This window comes from Daucus carota, chromosome 2, assembly GCF_001625215.2.
Source record: "Daucus carota subsp. sativus chromosome 2, DH1 v3.0, whole genome shotgun sequence".
In the NCBI taxonomy this organism is placed as follows: Eukaryota; Viridiplantae; Streptophyta; class Magnoliopsida; order Apiales; family Apiaceae; genus Daucus; species Daucus carota.
The window spans coordinates 32918483-32944028 of NC_030382.2; the positions used below are offsets into that span (position 1 = coordinate 32918483).

The window sequence follows — 25546 nt, forward strand, 5'->3', positions numbered from 1 at the left end:
TAAAACGATATCCAGTAAATAAATCTAATAAATTGATTCTTAAAATATATCATTTTAAAATATATTGTAGACATTAGTTAGAAAATGATATCTTATCATCATATAACGACAATAGTTAAAAAAAAAGACATGTTTAACAGCATCTCTAATGGTTTATAAATAAAAGTAATTACTAAATATTATAAAAAAATATAGAGATTATGTAAAAAAAATTAACTCCAATAATGAGACATTACTTTGTTTATAATTTTAATGAACCTCTTGATAGTGTCTATTAGCAAGTTCGGACATTATTAATTATCATACTCATATTTTATTTGCAATAATTGGAAATAATAATAATATATCATTTTTAAATATAGCTGACTAATGTAGAACAAATGTCGTTCAAAATTTTTACACTAATGTCTTACACATCGAATTTAATCCCATTTTTATCGAACACCATATATACTCTAATATCACACAAACTTATTCGAAGATAATATATTATCTATTTCTAATGTTATATTAATAATCGTTCCAAATTTTATGAGGAAATTATGTATGATTTTGAATGAAGATTTTCCAATTTTTTAATAAGAAGTATAAGATATTTTAAAATATTGAGATTATACAATTCTATGATATCATATTTAACAAATAATATATGATGATTATCACACATATGATATAATCATCGTATTTATAAATTATTAAAATAGGGAATAAATATATAATAATGAATAGTAAATGATACATATGAAAAGCGTCTAGAAAAGATATATTTAAATTATATTTTAAATAATTAATCCAATTTAGTAGTTAAAAAATTTAAATAAATATAGAATGACAATACTAACTTTAAATTTGTCTATGAATTAAATATATTGAGATAATGCTTAGTATATGATTAAAACTAAAAACTAAATGATTATAATTGAAATTGTTTTTTAAAAAATATGTTATGCAATATATAGTATTATTTTCATTTAAACAAGAAATTATCTATATATAGTCTTGCGCACATCTTACTTTAAGATGGGTGAGATGAAGTGAGAAGAAAAAATAATTCATATCGATGGGTTAGATGAAGTGGAAAAAAAATAATTCATATCCAGACATTTAAAAAAATATATAAATTAGTTGGTGAATTCAAATTACTTTACATGTATATGTATACAAATTTGTCCCGGTGTATTCAATATAGGTAGTAATGTAAATGCAAAATCAGTTAAACAATTAATATCCAAACAATTAACAAATACATAAATAAGTTGGTGAATTCAAATTACTTTGTTCATATATGTACAAGCATACAAAGTTGTCCAGCTGTATTCAATATAGGTATTAACGTGATTTAATGTGATTTGTATGAGATGTTTTTAAATTTCCACAATCTAAAGCTGAATTAAACAATACAATCTTCCCTACATTCCTCTGAAATTTAAATTGACAACGGCCATTGTTTATAGTGCACAATGAAAACACTGTCGATAATTTTTATACTTCAATTTTGAAAGACCACCTTTCAAATCAAAGCTACTGCTACAAGTATCTGTCACTAAAATTGAAAGACCACCTTTCAAATCAAAGCTACTGCTACAAGTATCTGTCACTAAAACACAGGTATCATCAATCATGCATCAACTCATTTATGATTATATATTTAGACAAAATTGAACGCCGATCTATGTTCCCTTCATCATTAGTTGTTTACGAAGATGTGTAAATTTCTTAGTTTCAAATATTCATGTAGCAAACTCTTATGCTTTTAAATATTGGTTGTTTACGAAGATGTGTAAATTTTTTAGTTTCAAATTTCATATTTTGATAATTTTGTTTTTTAGTTTCAAATATTTATGTAGAAAACTCTTTTGCTTTCGAATATTGTGCTATCAAAAATTTAACTAATAACATAAGATTTCATATTTTGATAATTTTGTATCCAGGCTTATGGCGGCTCAAGCTAAAACTCGGCGATATGAGAATGGGACAGGAGAAACGGATAGAATCAGCCACCTGCCCCCATTCTTAATAGACGAAGTCCTAGAACGCTTGTGGATTCATGATGCTGCGAGGACAAGCATCCTCTCCAAAACGTGGAGGCATATATGGGAAATGCACCCAAATCTACATTTGAATTACAAATTTATCACCCAATTGGTTACTCAGAAGTTTGCTGAGATGGATGAGCAAACTCAAATGAAAGAAATTTCGAAAACCATCAGTAACATTTTTTTATCTCACAGTGGCCCCATTTTAAGTTTCTTTCTTTACATTCCTAGAGATCTGCCATTTCATGAAAGTTCAGATCTCATTCTTTGGATCAAAAACATATCAAACAAGGGTGTTGAAACTCTGACGCTTAGGAATGAATCACCAGTTGACTGCAAAATTCCCTCTTATTTCTTTTCTTGTGTGCAGTTAACTGATTTGGGCCTCGAGGGCTGCGTATTAAACCCTCCTCTTGGGTTTACCGGATTTAGTAAGCTAATAAGGGTAGACCTTAAGGATGTGACATTCAGTGGTAACATGTCTTTCGGCACTCAAGTCCAAGATTTACGACTGCATAATTGTAGAGGCATTGAACATTTGGGACGACAGTTCAAACCTGATAACAATCTCACTGCATTGTACTTCTTGAACTCTGATGTAATTGATTGGCGATGGTTCGAATGCACCTATAAGTTGCAATATCTTAGGATTGTGATGAGTAAAATGCCCAGTTCTACCGAGAAAGTGATTAATTTGGACAAGCTACTTGGCAATATGCCTAGACTCGACACTCTTTGGCTTGAAGGCTTCGTATACAGGGTACGTGATTTTAACTAACAAGTTTGATTATATATTTGATATCAGCATTTACTAGTATAATTACTGACCCAACCAAATATCTCACAATTTAATTTGTGTTTGTACATAGCTTTTTGCACCAGGTGCAGCTGGTTTGAAGTGTCTAACAAAAAAAATGGAGAACTTGAAAGTAATGTACCTTCAATTTTTTGAAATATATGATCTGGTTCAGATTCGAGCTGTTCTTTATTTGATCAGAAGTGCACCGAACCTGCAAATGCTTGACATCAGTCTGGTGAGAACTTGTTCCGCCAATATGATCATTATCATATTTTTCTTGGCTAGTTTTAATGAATTTATAATGCTTTCTACTTAATTGGGGCCTTGAGACTAGTCATAGTCCAAAGAGAAGTTTGAATTATTCCTATCCTTTTCTAGTAAAATCAAATGATTCTTTCATCTGGAGACAGTTAATTATGTAATCAAATAGTAGGTTTAGATTATTTAATATGCCATATTTGTTGCATATAAAGATGACTATAGATTTTTTTGGCCCATTTGTTCTTACAACAAGGAACATAAATGTATAGTACTTTATAAAACATACCTTATATATTTTTATATATCCTATTGAAAAATAACTTAAGAAATGAAAAAAGATATTTAACAAAAAATGCTTCTTACGTATAAGGATTATTGGTATTTTTGTGTCCAAACCTAAGACTACTTGTATTAAAAAAAGCAATTGTTGAACCATATAAGTGATATAATTATGAAGGGAAGTTAGTGTAACAGAGACCTGAATAGGAAAATGTTGGAAAGTGGTAAAAGCTCCTTTTACCAGAGTTAGCTTAGCTGATATCCGGCCGTGAGATGTCTAGGGTTAGGATTCGGGATTATAGGAAGCATTATTACAGAAATGGGTCCTCGTCCACAGTGGACGTGGTAGGTGGCAAGTGGTTTTAAGACCGTTGGATGAGTATCCGGCGATCAAGATTATAATTATATATTTTTTAACATTTCTAGCGTTTTTTAACCGCCGGACCGGAACTCGTCCACCAGTTAAAAAATGCTTTAAAGGGTCATTTTCCTATTCATGATTAAAGTGCTGGACATATTAACAACCTGTTATAACTTGGCGGCTGAATATTCATCCAACAGTCTAAAATTCAGTTGCTACCTAACACATCCAACCTCAGGAAATATAGCGAGGATTTGTTTTCTTTCATAGAACTCATAATCACTTTTATAATTTTACCTATTATTTTTACCTACTTAAAAAACGTTGTATCGTGCGATGTATTGACAACTTTTTATAACCCTGACCGCACTTAAAAATCACATGCCGCCTAACACGTCCACAACCCAAGAAAATATAGTGATGATTTGTTTTCTTTCCTGAAAGTCATAATCACTTTTACAATTTTACCTGTTATTGTTACCCATTTCCACTCAATAATTTTTTTTTCTTCTTTTACAACTGATCTTTATGTACTCTCTCAAATGATCACATTATATATGCGAAAGTATCTCACATTGTCTATTACAGAAGTTATATTTAGTCCTGATTATTTGCCGCCAATTATATATAGTTAATTATTAACAGATACTATATGTATTCACAAATCACAATGTTTCTCATGGCAACAATATTGCTCTTGATTGCATTTATATTTCACATGAATTAACTGGAAAACTCTAATACGTACTAACATTGTATATACATGACAAAAAAACCTTTATATGCAGGAACAAAGTGGTAATGCTGAGATGTTACTTGATCCATCGGTGTTTTCAGACCACATGATTCTAGACCAACTTGAAACTCTTAAAGTGATAAACATGGTTGCTTCTCCCAATGAGTTTCAGTTGATAAGACTTTTGCTTGCATCTTCCCCTTCGCTTAAATCGTTCGACTTCAACACCGAATACATAATTCATGATCCTGCAGAAGAGTTAATGATTACACAAGAGGTGCGGCAGATCCCTAGAGCTTCTAGAGATGTAGTGATCGAGTGGATTTTTTAGCAGGTCTGGTGGCAGGGAAGTCATGTGTTGGGAGAATAGAATATTGAAGCATGTAGACCTAAAAACAATGTGTGTGTTGTGTATTTTCTAAAGCCAAGCTGTAGTTTTCTGGCTTATAATCAAACTTTTTAAGTGCACATGGAACCTTATTTGGGGATTATATAATTCGTTAAGATCAGTAATGGCGAGTATTTGAGTACAGAAAACAAACACAGAATGTAACAGGTCATTCTCTTTACCGAATCTCCAAACTCCAGGGTAATGTAATTTTTGGATTGGATCAATTTCAATTCAAATTTTATAAGGGTTGACTTGTCACCAATTTGAAAATTTTATGAAAAATATCACTATATCGTTAGTCGAAATTCTTAAAATATTATATATTGAGTTTCGCACATTTTTATGAATGGTATTACATGCAAATGAAGATTTTGAGTTCTAGTATTGTAAATAATATTTTTAAATTTTTAAAAATTATCTACTATCTATTTTTATTTAAATCAAATAAAACAATCAAAAATTAAAATTAAATAGTTGATAATTTTTTTAAAAATCTGACAATATTATCTAAAATAGTAGAAATCGGAACCTTTCATTTGGATGTAATATCACTCATAAAAAATGTGTGAAACTCAATATATAACACTTTTAAGAATTTCAACTAACAATAGAGTGATATTTTTGATACAAATTTTTAAATGAGTAACTCATTTGAGTCAGTTTTCTAATCAATGACTCAGCGGATACATTTGGATGCAGTAAGTGACCTATTTGATAATTATCCAAATTTTATAATAATTTAAAACTAATAGAAAAAAGATTAATAGTATGACAACAAATTTGGTATCAAATATTCATTTGGTACAAGTGTTAAATAAAAATTGACTCTTTCAAAAATGTCAAGTATATATACCATCAAAGTTTATTGAAAAAACAAATTCGGTACCTTTATCTTTCATACATTTACATAATATTGCTCATATATTTATAAATCAATATCTCAAGAGAGTAATTTTAACATTAAAATAACACAATCTTTTTCCTAATTAATTAAAAGTAATTATGAGTTAGATATGATCTTTAGTTCACTACAAAAATACAGGACAAAATCGACCGTGTAAAATCAACCGATAGGAAAAAAATGCCGAGATAAAACTAACGGGTTAAAGTCGGTCGATTTTAACCAGAATGACGTCGTTCTGTATTGCTGGTAAGAGTTTGAATGACTTAAACCGACCAGTCGGAATTGGTCAGTTTTAGTGCTGACGTGTCCAGAGCATAACTGACCAACTCCTGAGCCGGTTAAGTGTTTAGATAATCTGTTAAATAAATCGATGCCGTTTTAGGTCTAAAGTCAAAACCGACCGTCAAATCAGAGTTGGTTAATTTTAACTATTTTTTTATCGTTAAATATATTTATTTATTTGAAAAATGGGTAATATATACGCGTTACGGATGGGGCACGACGCTGTTTTTAGTTAAAATACATAACTGACCGCTTGAGTGGTCGGTTTTAACTCGTTTTTTTGTTAATGTATAAATCTCTTTCTCGGTCACTAGTCTCCTTCTTTTTCCCGCATCTCATTTTTGCCTTCTAAAATCGCTCTCTCTCTACGCCTCTCTCTACCTAAAACCTCTCCCTCTATCTCTTTATACAGAAACACCATGAGAATGAGGGTTCTTAAATTTGGTTGTGTGTCAATTAGATTTCGGATAGGGTTCAATCTTAATTAGAGTTCTATATATAAGCTTCAAATTTACAGGTATCTCGATTTATCGGTCAGTTTCTCTTTATATGTTTGTGTACCTATATGTTTGTAAGTTTAGTCGATTTTGAGTTTGATTTTGATTTAGTTTTTTGAGTTCATTTTTAGTCGATTTTGTAAGCATGACAAGAGCATGAGTCGAATCAGCAAGCAAGATACATGACCATTTTATTAAACATTGAAATAAAATTAATAAAAAAATCATTAAAATTTATTTATAAAAAACATAATGAAAACAATTTCAAAGCCCGGAAGGGCCACTCTTGCCCTTGTCCTCCTCCTCTTTTTGCTTTTTCAACTTCTGACCCATCATTCCCGCGAACTTGATTATCCCCACCCACTTGTATATCGAATTTAATCTGATTTTTATCCAACACCATCGGAGATACTTTTAAATTTTTCTATGAATTAAATATATTGAGATTAGTGCTCAATATATGATTAGAATTTAAAAACTAAATTATTATAATTGAAATTGATTTTTCAAAAATATATTATGTAATATATAGTTTATTTTCATTATAATATGAAAATTATCTGAAGTCTTCCACACACCCTACTTTCAGATGGGGGAGATAAGTGGAAAGCAAAAACAACAAATCATATCGAGACATTTAATAAATATATAAATTGGTTGGTGAATTCAAATTATTTTGCTCGACTATGTATAAGTATATAAATTTGTCCAGATGTATTAAATATAGGTAGTAATGTAACTGCAGAAACAATTCATATCCAAACATATATTTAACAAATACATAAATTAATTGTTACATTCAAATTAGTTTGTTTGTATATGTATAAATATACAAAGTTGTCCAGCTGTATTCACTACTATAAAGTGATTTTGAATTTCACAATATGAAGCTCACTTAAATCATACAGTCTTCCTTACATGTCTCAAATATAAATTGACAACGGCCATGGTTTATGCTGCAAAATCAAAACACTGTCGATAATTTTTCTACTTCAATTTTGAAACACCACCTTTCAAATCAAAGCGAGTGCTACAAGTATCTGTCACCAACTGTCGATAATTTTTCTACTTCAATTTTGAAACACCACCTTTCAAATCAAAGCGAGTGCTACAAGTATCTATCACCAAAACACAGGTATCACCAACTCATTTATGATTATATATTTAGACAAAATTGAAGCTGATCTATGTTCCCTTCATTGGTTGTTTACTAAGATGTGTAAATTGCTTAGTTTCAAATATTCATGTAGAAAACTCTTATGCTTTTAAATATTGTGTTATCAAGAATTTAATTAATGATATAAGATTTTATATTTTGATAATAATCTTTTTTCACAGATTCAAATATTTATGTTGAAAACTCTTATGCTTTCAAATATTGTGCTATCAAGAATTTAACTAATAACATAAGATTTCATATTTTGATAATTTTGTATCCAGACTCATGTCTCCTTAAGCTAAAACTCGACGATTTGAGAATGGGGCAGGAGAAACTGATATAATCAGCCACCTGCCCCCATTCTTAATAGATGAGGTCTTAGAACGTTTGCCGATTCATGATGCTGCGAGAACTAGCGTCCTATCCAAAACATGGAGGCGTATATGGGAATCGCACCCAAATCTGCATTTGAATAAGGAATTTGTCACCCAATTGGTTACTCAGAAGTTTGCTGAGATGGATGAGCAAACTCAAATGAAAGAAGTTTCGAAAACCATCAGTAACATTTTTTTATCTCACAATGGCCCCATATTGAGTTTCCTTCTTTACATTCCTAGATATCTGCCGTTTCATGAAAGTTCAGATCTCATTCTTTGGATCAAAAACATATCAAACAAGGGTGTTGAAAATCTGATGCTTAGGAATCAATAACCATTTGTCTGCAAAATGCCCTCTTATTTCTTCTCCTGTCTGCAGTCAACTGATTTGTGGCTGGAGAGCTGCATATTAAACCCACCCCTTGGGTTTTCGGGATTTAGTAAGCTAATAAGTGTAGACCTTGAGCATGTGACATTCAGTGGTGACATGACATTTGGCACTCAAGTCCAAGATTTACGACTGGATAATTGTAGGGGCATTGAACAATCTCACTGCGTTGTATTTCTTCAACAGTGATGAAATTGATTGGCGATGGTTTGAATGCACCCATAAGTTGCAAATTCTTAGGATTGTGATGAGTGAAGTGCCTAGTTCTACTGATAAAGTGATTAATTTGGACAAGCTACTTGGCAATATGCCTAGACTCGACACTCTTTGGCTTGAAGGCTTCGTATACAGGGTACGTAATTTTAACTAACAAGTTAGATTATATATTTGATATCATCATTCACTGGTATAAATATCTGATCCAACCAAATATCTCACAATATAATATATCTTTCTATATACTTACATATATGTGTGGTTGTACATAGCTTTTTGAACCAGGTACAGCTCGTTTGAAGTGTCTAACAAGAAAAATGGAGAACTTGAAAATAATGTACCTTCAATATTTTGAAATATATGATCTGGTTCAGATTCAAGCTGTTCTTTGTTTGATCAGAAGTGCACCAAACCTGAAAATACTTGACATCAGTCTGGTGAGAACTTGTTCCCCCTATTATGATCATTATCATATTTTACTTGCTAATTTTAATTAATTTATAATGCTTTCTAATTGGGACTAGTCATAGTCCAAAGAGAAATTTGTATTATTTTCCTCTCCCTTTCTATTAAAATCAAATGATTATTTGATCTGGAGACAATTATGTAATCAAATAGTAGGTTTAGATGATTTAACATGCCATATTTGTTGCATATATATGAAGGTAACTATAGATTTTTTTGCCCCAATTGTTCTTACAACAAGTAACATAAATGTATAGTACTTCATAAAACATACCTTATATATTTTTATATATCCTATTGAAAAATAACTTATTTAAGAAATGAAAAAAGATATTTAACAAGAAATGCTTCTTACCTATAAAGATTGGTATCATTGTGTCCAAACCTAAGACTCAACCTGTACAAAAAAATCAATTGTTGAACCATATATAACTTATTTGTTTTCAGACTAATTAAACTGATATAATTATGAAGGGGCCGGGAGTTAGTGTAACAGCCATTAATAGGAAATGTTGGTAAAAGCTCTTTATACCAGAGTTAGCTTAGCTGATTGATATCCCGTAGTGAAATTTCTAGGGTTTGGGATTGTATGAAATTAGAGAAATTTGTTTTCTTTCCTGGAACTCATAATCACTTTTACAAAGTTACCTATTATTTTTACCCACTTCCACTCAACAGGGTTATATTTTTTCTTTGATAACCGGTATCTTTATGTACATAGTCTCTCAAGTGATTGCATTATATATGTGAAAGTATCTAATATTGTCTATTACAGAAGTTGTATTTAGTCCTGATTATATTATTATCTATGTTATTATATATAGTTAATTTGTAACAGATACTATATGTATTTACAATGTTTCTCAAGCATGGCAACCTTACTCTTGATTGCATGTATATTTCACATGAACTAACTGGAAAACTCTTATGCTAACATTGTATATACATGACATTGTATCCAGGAACAAAGTGGTCATTCTATGATGTTACTTGATCCGTGGGTGTTTTCAGACCACATGATTCTGGACCAACTTGAAATTCTTAAAGTAATAAACATGGTTGGTTCCCGCAATGAGTTTCAGTTGATAAAACTTTTGCTTGCATCTTCCCCTTCGCTTAGATCGTTCGACTTCAACATGGAATTCATAATTGATGATCCTGAAGAAGAGTTTATGATTTCACAAGAGGTGCATGAGATGCCTAGAGCTTCTAGAGATGTAGTGATCGAGTGGGTTATTTAGCAGGCCTGGTGGCAGGGAAGTCATGTGTTGGGAGAAAAGATAATTAGTCATGTGTGGGGAGACAAGACTGAAGCATGTAGACCTAAAAACAAATTGTGTTGTGGATTTTCTGATGCCAATCTGTAGTTTTCTGGCTTATTAAAACTTTTTTAAGTGCACATGGAACCTTGTTTGGTGATTATATAATTCTTTAGGATGATGCTGGTATTTTGTTGGAATTATAATCTAAACGTTTATTTTGAATAAATGTTAACGTTGTATCTTACATGTTGGCATAAGAGAATAAGTCTCTCTCAGTTAAGATATTTAAGGAAGTAGCTTTCAGTTAATGGCTTTGATTGTAGGAATTGCTTGATCGTAGGAGTTTATGCCTGATTCTAGCTAGCAGTACTTTCTTTATATTGTAATTTGCATTCAGTTTTATAATAACAGAAGTAATACAATCCCTTTGCATTACTAGTTCTCTCTGAGTGTATAAACTTTACATATAAAGCTTTGTATTCTTGATTATCCCAGTGTTAAAAATAATATATTTGAGTAAAGGAAACAAACACAGAGGTAACGAGTACTCATTCTCTTCACCAAATCTGCAAACTCTGCGATAATACCTATAATACACTGCACCAAACTAGCCTATTTACGACCGAAATTTAACCTTCAATCCGTCGTAAGTTGCTTATTTACGACGGAAAAGTTTCGTCATTTCTGCTCTAAGTAGTAAGTTTGGAAAACCGTCACAATCTTTACATCCGTCATAAGTTTAGTCAAGTGTCGCAAGTTAACAAGGTGGACCCCACACTCTCACTATAATAATACATAAACTTAAGACATAAATATCCGTAGTAAGATAGCGATTTTACGACAGAAATATCAATCGGATGTAAATTAGGGGTCGAGTTTCATTTTTTTTGTTCCAATAATTTTTAATTCTGTAACTAACAACGAAATCTTTTCTGAACATTTGTTGTAAGTTTGAGTTTATTTTTTATAAGAGTATGTTGTATTTCTATATTCCCGTATTTTTTATTCCTGTCCACAAATCCATTGTTCTATAACTTAAACTACTATAACAAATATTGCAACTTAGATAAACCAATTCAACTCTTATATAAACTTACGAAGGAATCCTAATTTCTGTCGTAAGTTGAGTCGCCCAGAAGATCGGTCGTAAAAGAACTAATTTGTTGTAATGATAATTTAAAAACTAACACCAAAATTGACACTTTCAAAAAGATCAAGAATACCATCTAAATTTATTGAAAAAATAAATCATTAATATCTCAAATAGATTTATAATTTTAACACTATAATAACACAATTTTAAACCTATTTTGTGGTAATTATTGGTACAGTATTATTCCTATTTTGAGGTAATATTTGATTATAGCATGCTATTATGCAAGCAACAGTAAAAATAGTAAGGTGCGGAAATGTAAATCAGACACAAGCAACTTGCTAAAACCTTGAGCAGACACTAAACAGCTCGACATTATTGTCATTATTGTCCTTTGTGCAACTTGTTCTCGAACCCTTGAATTCCTTGAGTTTCCTTCATGAACCCTATGCACCTCAGACCAAGTGTAACTAATACTATCTAAATCCCCTTTGGTTCTTATCCAAGAACCCTGCTAGCTTTAGTGACTAAACAATTACAATCGTTAAATACAAAATTAGAGAGTTTACAACTCAAACTATATTCTCTAAGTAGATATGAATATAGTACGTATGCAATCAAGCTCAGTAGAGATTTATTTTTTCCAAGATGGTGAGTTATGTGTGTTGGTTCCTGAAAATTAGCAACCATGTATATATAGAATCATACAACAGCTCTATTGAAGTTAAACTCCATGAACGTTAGTTCGAGACGTTTAACTCAATGTTTAGAATGCATGTAGATTGGAAACTGAATATTATAAAACGTTTAGAAGATCAGTTCCTATAAATATGGGATAAGGAGGCAGTTTATAAGAAAAGAGTTTTAGATAAATCAAAGTCACAATTTTTAAAAATAACGCATAAATAAATAGCACATTCAACACATTTGTAACTGGGGTTCAACATCGGGTGTAGAACACTAATTATCATTATGTTGAATATATCTATAAAGATACTTAAACTATATCTCTGGGGTTTGGGTGGAGTTTAGAAACATAAATATTTGTTATATAATACGTTTAACTTAGTTCTTACAATCAAAAATTATTTTATGTACTTCTCTAACACAATTTTAATCGATGTTCAACAAAATATGTTAAAAAAATGTTGAACTCAAATTATATGTGTGTTGAACGCAGAAAGTTTGTAAGTTTGTACCAGAACCCACCCTTATATATATATATATATATAATACTTTGTTCATAGTTTAATTCGAAAGCATACATCTTTTGTCCTAAACATTGTAGAAGTCGAAATCTGTGAGAAGTTCCGCTTCTGGTAAGACTTTGTCGTAGCTTGTTGTTTAGAAACAGCTTATTAAATTCTGTTATATAAAAATTCCCGCAACACTAGATTAGATATTTAAAGCAGCAGGCTATAACAATGTATATTGATTATGTTAGCTAAAAGGATAAATATAGCATGCTCAAGTGTGATCATCAAAACTTGGAATCTCCCCATTTTTGATGATTACACACAAATTTTGGAAGTAAATCTCCCCTGAATATGATACCCCTGCAGACAAGTTAGATATAAAAAAAAACTAGCCAGCAGAAATTATCACAGCAACACAATATTAAACCACAAACCAACTACTTAACATAATATAAAACCAAATCCTTAGCAAAACATCACATTAAAACCAGATCCCTGCTGTTATCACAGCAACCAAAAATCACATAAACAAGTCTTGCTGATATCTCAGCACAAAAGGAACAAGTCTAAAAACACATAGAAGTCTGAGATAATAATACTAGAACTAGATTATGCATTAAAAACCCAAATCCCTTCCCCTTAAGCTAGGTACTCCTGAATTCTCTCCCCTTTAATCACTAAAAAGGTCACCCAAGTCAGCATCTACAACCTTGTCCTTGTCAGATGGAGGAGGCGGAGCATCTGAAGATCCAAAAGCAACAGTAGAAGGAGAGGTAACCGGAACCGGAAGACTGGACATTGCCTTAGCAACAACAGATGGAGCAACCTTAGCTGCAGCCACAACAGCTTTAGCTTTGGTGAAAAACCCTAGCAATTCGGTGTTCATATCCTTAATCTCAGCATTAAGAGCTTAAGCTCCCCAATTTTCTTCTCTTGATCTGAAACCTCTTTCTTAATCTCAGAATAAAAAGCCTTGAGCTCATCAAACATAGAATGGAACCCTGGATCAACAGAAGAGGGGTCGGGAAGACTATATGTGGACACATGTGTTGGCTGAACAGGAGGTGGAGGAATTTTTAAGAACACCAGAGTCATTGACTTGGAGGCTAGACTGAGATAAACTCAAACAATCAATAAAATCATTGACATCAACTGCATCCTTTTCCTCAAGTTTGACCCCAGAATACTTAAAGACTTAAGTAAGCAAAGGCCCATATAGAAGAGCCCTTTGCTTCTTCTTCAAAAAATCCACAATATTTCTTAAAATTAACCCAGATATATCAAACCTCTTTCCTTTCGGTAAGAGAGGCACCATAATAAGGTCTTGGCAAGTTAACACAGGCCTACTACCAACCCTAGGACAGATGTTGGTTTGGAAAATCTTGAAAATCAAATGGGCCATGGGATCCAACACAGACAGAGAAAGATTAATATTAGTGGGATCACCACACACAAGACAAAGCTGGTCTAACTCAGTTAAATCATCAAACATGAGACAAAAACCATTCTTAGTTAATGGAACTACCAGGTCATCAGTTAAACCTTTAAATTTTAACATACCATTTAACACCATAGGGTTTAGACACATACGCTGATCCCGCACTCGACTAACATATTCCCCATCCTTATCAACATGCAGATTTGAATAAATCTCTTGAACCAACGATGGATAATAGACATCTGGAAAATCAATTAACGCACTTATATCCACATTCTCAAAAAGTTTTGTAAGCCGACGTTCATCAAATTCAAACCCTACAACAGATTTATCAAAGATAATATTGCGATGGCCGAGGTTAAATTTGTAATTCCTGGCTTCGAGTTCTTTGTTAGAAACTTGACGGTCATCCGAGACTTCTTGACGACTGGAATGGCGGCGGAGTCATTCTCATCGCTGAGGAGGTCTTTGGAGGAAGGGTTGGAGGACTCTTGTTCTTCAACCGTGGTCTCGATATCAATGTGTTCAGCTGCCATATATTTCGAACGTTTCTTGAAACTGGAGGCGGGAGTGGGCTAATTGCGAGAGTTAAAAATTTACCGTGTTTGTAATAAAACAAAAATGGGTTGCACAAGAGTATAAAATTTTGATTATCTATACTATTTAGTTATTTATCTTCATTTTATTTATTAATAATCCACTTCTTATAAGAGATGAAAAAAATGCTAATCTATCTTATTTATACTATAATAAGTCAACATGAGTATAATTTGTAGTCGTACAAATTTTTGGTTTGGTCATGTTGATTTTGTGATTTACTATATAACTAAAAGTATGCTACACATAGAGTTCGTTTAGTCTTACATCTCTAAACAGTTTGATGTACTACAAGATAAAAATTCTACCATTATTCTTTTAAATATAATTTATAATTAGTTAAAAAAAATTTAACTATCATTAATATATATTACTATTATATAATAATTAATAATTAGTTTAAAATTATATAGCCGCCCGTGCTTTGCACGGGTTCAAGGCTAGTATATTTAAAATAAGTTAAATATGTTTTAAGTGAGTGCTGATCTAATATTAATTTTATTTTTATAATAGAGAATACAATATATATATATATATATATATATATATATATATATATATATATATATATATATATATATATATATATATATATTCGAGTTTGTTTACCAAATTGAATTACGTTAACATTGGGGTAGAAGCCCTTCAAATGAGAAAATTTTCAAAATATCACATTTCAAACGTAATCTTCCCTTATCTATAATTTTAACTAAACTCATATATATGGTTATGTTTGTCGAACCACCACATATCTCTACCAGGTCATGAGTTACGATATTAAAATATTATATTTTATTTGTAACAATTTGAAACAATAAAATATAACCTATCAATATTAATCCTATCATTAAAACAAAATGGGGTAGAGGTTAACAAATTTACATAGATCCAATTTAGCCCATCATTACGGTACAACCCGATTTAAAATGCTCTTATACAAATCATTTATCTTAATCAATCAATAGATGTAAACTATTTATTTCAATCAATAATCAATAGTTACATCGAAATTTTAAAAACATCTACAAAACTAAAAATCACTAAATCGACTGAGACTGAAAATATATTTAATTAAATGAAACATCAGACTACACCAAATTTATCTATACAAAAGAGCATCTCTGGTTGCTTAAAGATTAAATGCATAATTAATTCTTATCAAATGATTACTAATCATCTTAAATACTACAATTTTAGTATCTGGTGCCTTTATTACCGCGTTTGTAATAAAACAAAAGGAAAGGAAAATGGCTGCACGGCTGCACCCCAACTGTAACCGCAATAAATTTATGTATTCACCTGATAATTTCTTGTTGCTTTTGCGATTTTCAGATTTTGCAAGCAATCGATTTATATGGATACATAAAATCTAACACACACGAAACAGTCGATATGGAATTAGAAAGAAAAGGTACAAAAGGATCACATCAAGCATCTAAACATTACAAACACAAACGGAGAACACAAGGAAACACTGATACAAATGGTGACTCTATATGAAACCCTAGAACAAGACCTAGCATGCATGCAGCTGCTAGCCACTTCACAAATGGTTTCATTTCCCATTTGTGCTGCTGGCCGAAGACGCCGGAGTCTCCGGCATCGGAGGAGCCAGCGTCAGGTAATATTTCCCGACCACGTGAACTTCGACATGGTACATCAGCCGCTCATAGGTCTTGTAGTGATTGCCACAAAGAGGGCACGAATGTACTTTAGACATTTTGATCTGAGAACCAAAAGATTAAAATTGTGAGGAATAAATTTAAATAATGCGAAGTTTTTAATTGTATAGGGATTAATATTTTACCTTGCGCTGTCTTCAGATACACTTGGTGGTGATGTATTCTGTGGATGGCGGTGTCGTAATTTATAGATGTAAACCTGGGCTTGCAGGGGCATTTTCGTCAACTAAAATGTGACTTCAGTCTTGATTTATTTCACCTTACATTTATTTTTTGAGTTACATTTCGAAACGGTCGGATATTTTATGCCGTTTGAGGTGCAATTTTGAAAAATTAAAACCGTAGTATTGGACGGTTTTTGTATATTTTTAATTTTTTTAATTAAGTCAAAAATTAATATTATAGATGTAATTAAATTGAGATATTAAGTATCCGGATGTATTTTTATTTGTAAGTTAATAAGTATTGACAGACGGATTCATCTAGGGATAGAATGGAGACCAAAACCGAAGATCTTACACATGCATTCATGTAATTTAATTAATGCTGATGACAATGGAGTATAGCTAGAGATAAGTTGTGAAAGTGGTTGTTTGTTTAGAAGAGGATTTAATAAATGAGATTTTTTAATTTATTTCACTTGCAGCCAAAACTCAACTAATTACTTCACTGCCCTCTCTTCTGTGTTAGACCTTGTTCCAGAGAGTTCTTTCTTTGGAACAAAAAGAAGAGAATGGAAATAAAAAATAATAATAAAATTACTTCTGCATCTTGTTCAATATTGATTTTTCTTTGTGCTCTGTTGTTTTGACAACTAAACTGACCAGAATGAGCAGGCTAGGTTAGTCCTGTATTTTTAAATGTTCCATCTTTTAACAAAGGAAACATGAGAAGTTCCTGTTATGTTCATACCCTGGAAAAGTAGATATTTTGATTCGACACAGATAGTATGTAAATTTAGCTCTTCCAAGAAATCTGTGTATTCAATATCAAAAGTGTTGTGAAGCAGAAAGAAGATCCATATTTACATTTGCTTTAACCCAAAGGATAAACATCACTATTAAGAAACAAATGCACTGGAATTTTAAAGAAGTATAATGGAGCACACAATCACAATTCATTCATCACTGCTCTGATCTGTGTGACAAACATTCCAATGAAAATTTCCTTAGATGGAACTCTTTTTTTTGTACGGATAAGTCGTTTAGTGTGGGTGTATTACAATGACAGGACTGTTGAACAAAATTAAAGCAGGAACTTTTAACTTGACATGAAATTTTGCATTTACAAGCATGGTATATTTGGATATTTCCTTGGACTCTGTGTTTATCAATTTTGGTAGGCTGAGTTGTATTACTCCTTACGACATAGATACTCTTTTACTTCCTGATTGAGAGGAAATCGAAGCTACGAAGAGGATCATCACGAGTGCCCTTTGTGACTGTATTGCGGGAATATGATGGTTGTTTCGGCTCAGAACCAGATAAAATTCTCTGTGCAGCAGAGAGTCTGCCACTTGTTGATACTAGTCTGCCTGCGCGTCCCTCAGTGAATTCACCTGAGGAGCTTGGCCTGGTGCTGCTTGCAATGACAACTCTTTTCGAAGAGTTGCCATTTTGAGAAGATCGACCCTTGTCAGAATCAGCTTGCTGTAGATGTTATGTAATAATCATTAGTATTGGCACATGTCATAAATGGAAACTTTACGCCATAAAGTATGCGTCATTCCTAGGTTATAAATGTCAACGATGATTTCTTGATAAAGTTACCACATCCTTGGAAGACGGTACTTTTTCGGAACTCCTGTGTCTGGATTGTTCACCTTGACGACCGTGACCCGAAGTATTTCTTCTGGAAAATGCTTCAACAGCGCCTGAGAATTTCTCTCTGATATCTTGTCCTACTAGATGAAATGAAAATATTTTAATGAAACATGTACAAATTGCAAAATTTTCAATATATTTAAATAAGATTACTCATGAGAAGTTATCATAAAGGAATAATTAATTCGATTCTAACGGCCAAGTAAACATTCATCACAGAAAATTATTCATGCCTGTCCATAGATTCTCCAAAGCTCCGGAACCCCGAACAATATGATAATGATACAGAACTAGGTCAAAATATAAGAAGATTTAATTTGCCAGGAGAAAATACCTGAGGTCTTTCCTGTTCTTTCTCCAGATGGTCCTGGATTCCCACTAGGATTCTGGGGACAAAAATGAAATATAATCATTTCTGGAGTGAAGAAATATATCAAAAAGGAGATGGCTAGAGAAGCACTAACCCTTCCTCTAGAACTGGCTCCAATCTGAGGATACTTCAATATAGTCCAATCAAAAATATAGTCAAACTGATAACCTGCAGAGATGACAAAATAAATTGAAGACGATTCTATGCTTAAATTAAGAACCGAAACATCGAAAGCGACATATGATGGAAAAAGATTGTAGATATGATAGGATGTGTATTAAAATATTACCTTCACGGATAAACAAGTCCCTAAATAGCCTCTTCAAATATGAATAATCCGGTTTGTCTTCAAAGCGTAAGGATCGACAGTAGTGGAAGTAGGATATAAATTCCGAGGGATATGATTTGCACAATCCCTGCAAAATATTATTCAGCCTATGAAAATATGACCTCTACAGAATAACACAGCTCAGCCGAGACCAAACACAAATGCTGCTTATTCTACCAAGCCCAAACTCAGTTCATATGACGAAGCAATGGTGAGTTGTCATTTCCACAAAACAATTCCTCACGCGTAATGGATTTCCAATATAAGGTAATCATTTTTTCTTTGTGTATGAAGATGGAAAAGTAATAAGAGCTTTTACAAAGTCCCCTGTTTCACGTAATTAATAATACATTATCATACATACGCATCACATTGTTGATAATAGGAGAAAAGGAAAAAATGATAAAAACTGTCACTTGATAATAATTTCGTATCTTTTTCCTTGTCTAGGAATTTCATCACCAAGGCGGTGTATCACTACACATTATTTTGATCACTCTATATAGAAAGAAAGCATATGTGGATGGTGAAAACCAGAAGTCATGAAAAGCCATCTTCAAGCATATAATGCACTTAAGTTTGGCCTAAAAAGCATCAATTTCATTCATACAGACTACAGCTATAAGCAGTAAACATGCAATGTGACAATCTCTGATTATAATTTTTGAGCCCAAAATAAGTGCAACCGAGCAGTAATCTAATAAGGTACCTCTACAGGTGTCAACATCTTTTTTTCACTGATCCTGTCATATTTCTGCTTTTTGTTGCCAGCCTTCAATCCCTGCCATGGGAGACTGGTGCAAAGAAAAGACTCATTATACAAGGACGTTAATATGAAATATAAAGCTACTTTTGAGATGTAACATTCTATAAGAAGAATGATGAAATGGAAGAAATATAATGGAAAACTCTAAATCATACCTTCCTCTTAAAAAATACATAAGCACGTAACCAAGAGATTCCAGATCATCCCTCCTGCTTTGTTCTGCAGCAAGATGACCAATTAATAAAGATGATAAACTATGTAGCAAAAAAAATAATTTCAGATCGTATGGAATATACAAAATGTGAGAATCACTTACCAACTCCAAGGTGTGTGTTAACACTAGCATAGCGTGCAGTGCCGGTAAGATTTTTATTCTCCCTAAAACAAAAGCTTTCATAAGTAATTATGGTAGGAATGTAAGAAGAATATTTTGATAGACAAAATAAAGACTCAAAATTCTCGTCATATTTTAACAGGCATCGGCACGTGTATATATTATAGTAAACATAACATACAACTTATTTATAAGACACGTTACCTGTATGGTATGTGCTTATGTGTTTGGAGATCCCTATATTTCTTTGCAAGACCAAAGTCGATGGCATATACCTGTAAAAATAATTACCCCAGAAAAATAGTATGTTATTTATATAGCTGCAACAAATATTAGCTAATATGTAAAGTTAATTAGTAAAATGAAGTCACGGCAGACATACACATGAGATGAGGAATGTAAAGATTTTCTGTAAGGAGACTAGCAAAACTAGGTCCTGTATGATTTTCACAAGTATTGCTTTTCAACAAAGTTACTCAATGCTAAAAAAGGTGATAACTATACCTCTTTTTAGTAAAAATCATGCAAGTGCTTGGAGGCTATCAAATATGTACACACCGCTTATAACACAAGATGCACCAGACATACTTGAAAACAGTGGTCCAAAAACATGCATGCACTTTAATAATTCATTTCCAAAAAAATTGTTATAGAATCATTTACTAGATCAGTGGATCATGGGCTTGGTACAGCCTTCACACAAAGATGACCAAAAATCTTTGAGACATAGATGATCTTGTAACAGCTAAATACAAAGAGAGAAACACTGGCTCTGTAAATATGTGTGCATGTGGCAAAACAGTAGTAGTTCAGAACAGTAGAACACAGAGTCACAGACATGCACTTTAATGCATCGTCTGTAAAAATTATCAAGGAATCTTTTACTAGATCAGTAGAGATCATGGCTGGGTAGAGTCCTCACAAAAGGATCACAACAAATCCGTTTGAATCATTCAAGATCTCGTAACAGCTAAAACACAAAGTGAGAATCTAATAGGTGAGAAATGTTGGCTCTATAAATGTGTGCATGTGGCTACAATAGTGTGCTTTGACAAGAACTGACTGAATTCTGACTGAACCTACATTTACTTATAAGAAGCGGGAGAACGGGTGGTATTTAAATAAAGAATTGTGGTGGGCACCAAACTCATTTTAATCACGTAGTGTTGTTTATAATGGTCCTTAGTATGTATCAAATTTCAAATTTCATTGCTTGCATGTATATATTATTCAATCAATAAAAATAAGACTGGTATAATGAATATGTTGCTAAGTCTACTGTAAAAGTTAATTGCAAAGTTCTTGCTCGAATTCAATCAAGGTTGTATTGTCCCCACAAATGTAACAAACTTCATATAAATACACAAGGTGTTTCAAAAAAATTAGTAGTTCCATACACAGAAAATTAGCTTTGAAGGTTTGGCTCCCAAGACCTTAAAGTACTGATCCGAAAAACTACATGCACTTCAAGCAAAAATGCATTAAAAAATTAGAATGAAAATCCCCTATAATGCAGCATCAGAAGCAAAGAACTAATCTAGTAACTTTTAAGGTCATACCAACAAAGCTAATTGTCCTGTGAATCATAACAGTATAACACGCCTCGATAGATGCATTAGATTCTGGTTAAAATATTGATAGAATAATAATTACTATTATTATGCCGCCAGAGAGCAGAAAGACAATAACATCTTTTGATATGGAATCATGTGTTTAAAATGACTACTACCGAGTATAAAAACAATTTTTATTTTGCACAATTGGAAGGTAGATTAAAAAATTACCTGATTTGCTTTGCGCGCTAGGCCCATCAGAAAGTTATCAGGCTTTATGTCACGGTGAAGAAAGCCTCTTGAATGCATGTACTCAACTCTATTGATCTGCACCAATAACATAAAAATGTCTTCACATTGATAATAAGACGTGTTACCAAACAAAACAAAGATATATACTTACTAATTGATCGGCAAGCATCAGTACTGTCTTCAGTGAGAATTTTCTGTTGCAATAGTTGAATAAATCTTCCAGACTTGGGCCAAGAAGGTCAATAACCATAACACTATACTCATTCTCAACTCCGAACCATTTGAGATTGGGAATCCCCGCTTCACCAAAGAAACATCACGGATGATCAGATTGATTTGTATGAAAAATCAGATCCTCGTCTGATAGTTCATCATGCAAAAGAAGTCGATCACATAATTGCAAATGAATACATCTGGATACTATGATGACTCCAAAGGATCATAATAACTCATTTATTATTATTTAGTTGTCATAAATTTGCATGCTTTAGAATACAAAAACTGCATAATAATTTTTTTTCTCTCAAATAATACCCGCTACTCCCCCTTGGTTATATAAAATTAAAAGGAAAAAGGGAAGAGATAAAATGCAAAGAATCTTCCAAAGAGAAATCTTTTTGACTTACAAGAACAGTTATTCACTTGTGAAAGTTGAATTGAAATCAACCCTTAAGAGTTTACAACTACTAGAATACTTTTTATATGTGCATATAAGAGCATCTCCAAGGGCAATATGTACAATGGTTGGCTATATGGATTGGCTATATGGATTATGTAAATTTTTTGCTAAGGGGACATGTATATGCTCCAACGAGATTATCTATAATTTTGCTTGTGTAAAATTATACCTAAGGACTCACTTGGTTCAACAAGTATAGCCAACCAAACATGGTTGGCTATATTTTTTTGCTAAGGGGTGGAGGGTTGGAGTGGTACAATTATTAGATAATCTCTATAAGTGCCATCTAGATGCCACCTAGATGCCACGTATACAATTTTAGCTAAGGGTTTTTGGGGTTGGAGATGCTCTAAGGTACACAAAAAAGGTTTATTTAGAAATCAAAATCATAGTTAAAACTTATAAGTGCAAAGAAATTAAAAGAAATAAAGTACATTATAAAGAACTTCTAGATGGGGGTTTATATCAAAGTGGCCGCTCATCATACTCAGATGTCTCACTTGACTCACCGCTGTGAGCGGAAACTCGTTTAAACCACTTAAATCACCATATATCTCACCTTTGTTCAATTTCTCAAAAATAGTTATGGAAAAAGTGATGAAATTAATACACTGGGCTTTGAATTATTCATTGTTTTCGTATGTAATCGGTCAAATAGGTATCCTACATGTGTTACATCAGCAAGAGACCTCCATTCTATCATATTTTATATTATTTTTATTTAGAAATTTAATCAAATGATATATATATATATATATATATATATATATATATATAATGATTTAAGTTGTTTAAATGGGCTCCCGTTGAGAACGATAATTCAAGTGAGAAAGTTGAGTAATTGAGTGGCCTCTTTGATATAAACCCCCTTCTAGATGTATGGCAATGAGACTACATGCAAAGCTTTTCTGAACATATCTTGGTTATTTTCTGATAGGAAGAGAAGCCAATTCAGGAATGTTGTAGATAGATTATATAAGCAGCTTCGTGACTATTAAAAAGGGTATAGACCACATCTACCTAAAATAGCTCATATTGTCAACATATCATAAAGGTGAAACAAAGGCACCAGTACCTCAATGATACACTCGAAGATTGTTTATCTATATGTATACAGAGAGGTGAGAGAGAGAGAGAGAGAGAGAGAGAGAGAGGCTCACTTCCTCCTTGAAGAAGCATATAAATTTTTGATTCATAGTGAAGTTGAGGGTGCTTGGTCCTAACAGGTTCCTGTTAAGAAAAAAGAAAAAAAATGAGTCAAAGAGCTTAATATAACTAACAGAACACATATATTAAAACATGCAACGCACACTAAACACAGAATGAAAAAAGTGTACATGTTTATTTTAACTAGATAACTGACATAGGCATAATGCTTAATGCTTAATGCTTAATAATATATCACAGGGATCACATACTATGTGTGCATTACCAATGAAGTGACTGTGTGGACATTAAAGAAAAAGAGAAAAAGAAACAGATGAAGCTGAAGCTGAAGCTTAGCCATGAAGTTTAAAATGTAATAAAATATCATAAAACGGACTCAAAATCATGCTTCTGTGTTTAAAAATTTGTATCCTTCAGAATACATATTAGACAGGATGTAGCCAAAACCCCAAAAAGAGCCACTTTCATGTCTACCATAATGTTTCAAATATCATCAAGAATTTAGTAACTATACTAACTTGAAGTACTCAAATTTCCAAAAAAACTAGGAATTACAAGGAAAGCTTACATGGAATCATAACAAAATAATCATATCAATAACAAATTTAAACTCTATAGACTACAACACGAAAAAATTCACAAAAACTGAGAGCATACCAGCTTGATAGCCACTTCCTCTCCACTTTGCACATTTACACCTAAATCAAGAACCAGAATCACCATCAGAACACATCCCCTAAACAAATACATACAAAGACACACATATAGATACATTTACATACCTAAATACAGCTCCCCAAAAGACCCACTCCCAATTTTCCTCCCCAGCTTAAACTTTCCTCCCACAACATGATCCATGATGTTTCACAATCCCCTTTAATTACCAGACTACCTCTCTCAGATCTATCCTTGATTTACCAAACAAACAACTGGAGGGCTACCCCTAATCCAAACTCATCAAATTAAGATGGCCCAGATCAAAAAACACTACAAATTTTCAATCTTTTCAAGCAACCCAACAATTCCCACTTAAGAAACTACATCATACAATCATATCGACCCCATTTCATAAAAATAAAGGGCAAACAAACAAACCCATCTGGGAAAAACACATAATCACAAAGTGATCGTGTATAATAAAGAAAAAGATTGGATTTTTGAGGGGACAAATTAGCAAGAATTGTGGGACTATTTAATTATTTGTAGATTATAAATTAATAATAAATTAGATGAGAGAGAGGATAAAGGGGATTGTATAATAATGATGAGGAGGAAGAAGAAAGAATTTGGGTGGGGGGTTGCAAAAGGAAAGGCAAAGGTGGAAAAAGATGATGTTTTTCTTTTCTTGTTTCTTCCACACTACATTTCTTTTTTCTTGTGTGTATATATATGTTGTACAGTAATTTTTAGAAGTTTTTGTTTATATGATTATTATGTTAAGTGTGAATAAATCATGGGTTATTATATTAACACATTATTAACTAGAAATGATGATGAGGGGTTAAGCGACTACTTCTCAATCTGTCTGCCGCCTACCACGTTTTCCTCTTAACTCATGCCAAGATACATACAGCTAGGGGATTATGCATTTTGTACCCGTTTTGACCATTTTCCTAACATTTTTGGACTTAGATACGCTCCATTCCCATTTATTTATGGGTCTAGGTCCCTAGCATACATGTTAACCAACAATTAGTTTCCTGGCCGTTGGAAGAATATCCTGCGGGCAGGATTAAAACAAAAGTTTAATACATCTAACGCTTTTTAATCGCTGGACGTAGGTTATAATCCTGGCACAGGTTGGGTTCCGCAAAAACATCAATTAAATATATGAGATAGCGGTCTATAATTACTC

General features: G+C 32.4%; 3 protein-coding genes across 5 annotated transcripts; 2 read left to right on the top strand and 1 right to left on the bottom strand.

The window, feature by feature from the left end:
- Positions 1 to 1935: 1935 nt before the first annotated feature.
- Positions 1936 to 4803, top strand: LOC108207393 (F-box/FBD/LRR-repeat protein At1g13570-like). Its single transcript, XM_017377844.2, has 2 exons — positions 1936 to 2796; positions 4525 to 4803. The coding sequence occupies exons 1-2, from the start codon at positions 1936 to 1938 to the stop codon at positions 4801 to 4803; spliced, it is 1140 nt and encodes a 379-aa protein (XP_017233333.2).
- A 1188-nt stretch (positions 4804 to 5991) lies between these two features.
- On the top strand, positions 5992 to 10392 carry LOC135150508 (F-box/FBD/LRR-repeat protein At5g44980-like). The gene is made up of 4 exons (XM_064086847.1): positions 5992 to 6052; positions 8034 to 8264; positions 8617 to 8822; positions 10114 to 10392. Exons 1-4 carry the CDS (start codon positions 5992 to 5994, stop codon positions 10390 to 10392), a joined length of 777 nt encoding a protein of 258 aa, XP_063942917.1.
- A 7125-nt stretch (positions 10393 to 17517) lies between these two features.
- LOC108209403 (casein kinase 1-like protein 10) lies at positions 17518 to 25120 on the bottom strand. 3 transcript variants are annotated; one of them, XM_017380279.2, is made up of 14 exons: positions 24474 to 25120; positions 24349 to 24389; positions 23685 to 23754; positions 21997 to 22145; positions 21825 to 21920; positions 20245 to 20315; positions 20023 to 20084; positions 19862 to 19925; positions 19650 to 19734; positions 18902 to 19028; positions 18707 to 18780; positions 18577 to 18628; positions 18189 to 18322; positions 17518 to 18068 (listed from the first exon to the last, which is right to left on the bottom strand). In XM_017380279.2, exons 1-14 carry the CDS (start codon positions 24547 to 24549, stop codon positions 17799 to 17801), a joined length of 1371 nt encoding a protein of 456 aa, XP_017235768.1. In that variant the 5' UTR covers positions 24550 to 25120; the 3' UTR covers positions 17518 to 17798. The 3 variants fall into 3 exon arrangements, with proteins under 3 accessions (XP_017235768.1, XP_017235769.1, XP_017235771.1); XM_017380280.2 differs by having other exon boundaries at positions 18189 to 18319; positions 24474 to 25052; XM_017380282.2 differs by lacking the exon at positions 24474 to 25120 and having other exon boundaries at positions 21997 to 22205; positions 24349 to 24395.
- Between the last annotated feature and the right edge of the window lie 426 nt (positions 25121 to 25546).

Coding starts and splice junctions, on each gene's coding strand:
- LOC135150508 (XM_064086847.1), top strand. CDS start 5,992: ATGACGTCGTTCTGTATTGCTGGTAAGAGTTTGAATGACTTAAACCGA. Junction 8,265..8,616: donor AGAAGTTTCGAAAACCATCA/GTAACATTTTTT, acceptor GGATAATTGTAG/GGGCATTGAACAATCTCACT. Junction 8,823..10,113: donor TTGAAGGCTTCGTATACAGG/GTACGTAATTTT, acceptor CATTGTATCCAG/GAACAAAGTGGTCATTCTAT.
- LOC108209403 (XM_017380279.2), bottom strand. CDS start 24,549: ATGGATCATGTTGTGGGAGGAAAGTTTAAGCTGGGGAGGAAAATTGGG. Junction 20,316..21,824: donor TAGCGCGCAAAGCAAATCAG/GTAATTTTTTAA, acceptor TTATTTTTACAG/GTATATGCCATCGACTTTGG. Junction 18,323..18,576: donor AAGAACAGGAAAGACCTCAG/GTATTTTCTCCT, acceptor CATTTCATCTAG/TAGGACAAGATATCAGAGAG.
- LOC108207393 (XM_017377844.2), top strand. CDS start 1,936: ATGGCGGCTCAAGCTAAAACTCGGCGATATGAGAATGGGACAGGAGAA. Junction 2,797..4,524: donor TTGAAGGCTTCGTATACAGG/GTACGTGATTTT, acceptor CTTTATATGCAG/GAACAAAGTGGTAATGCTGA.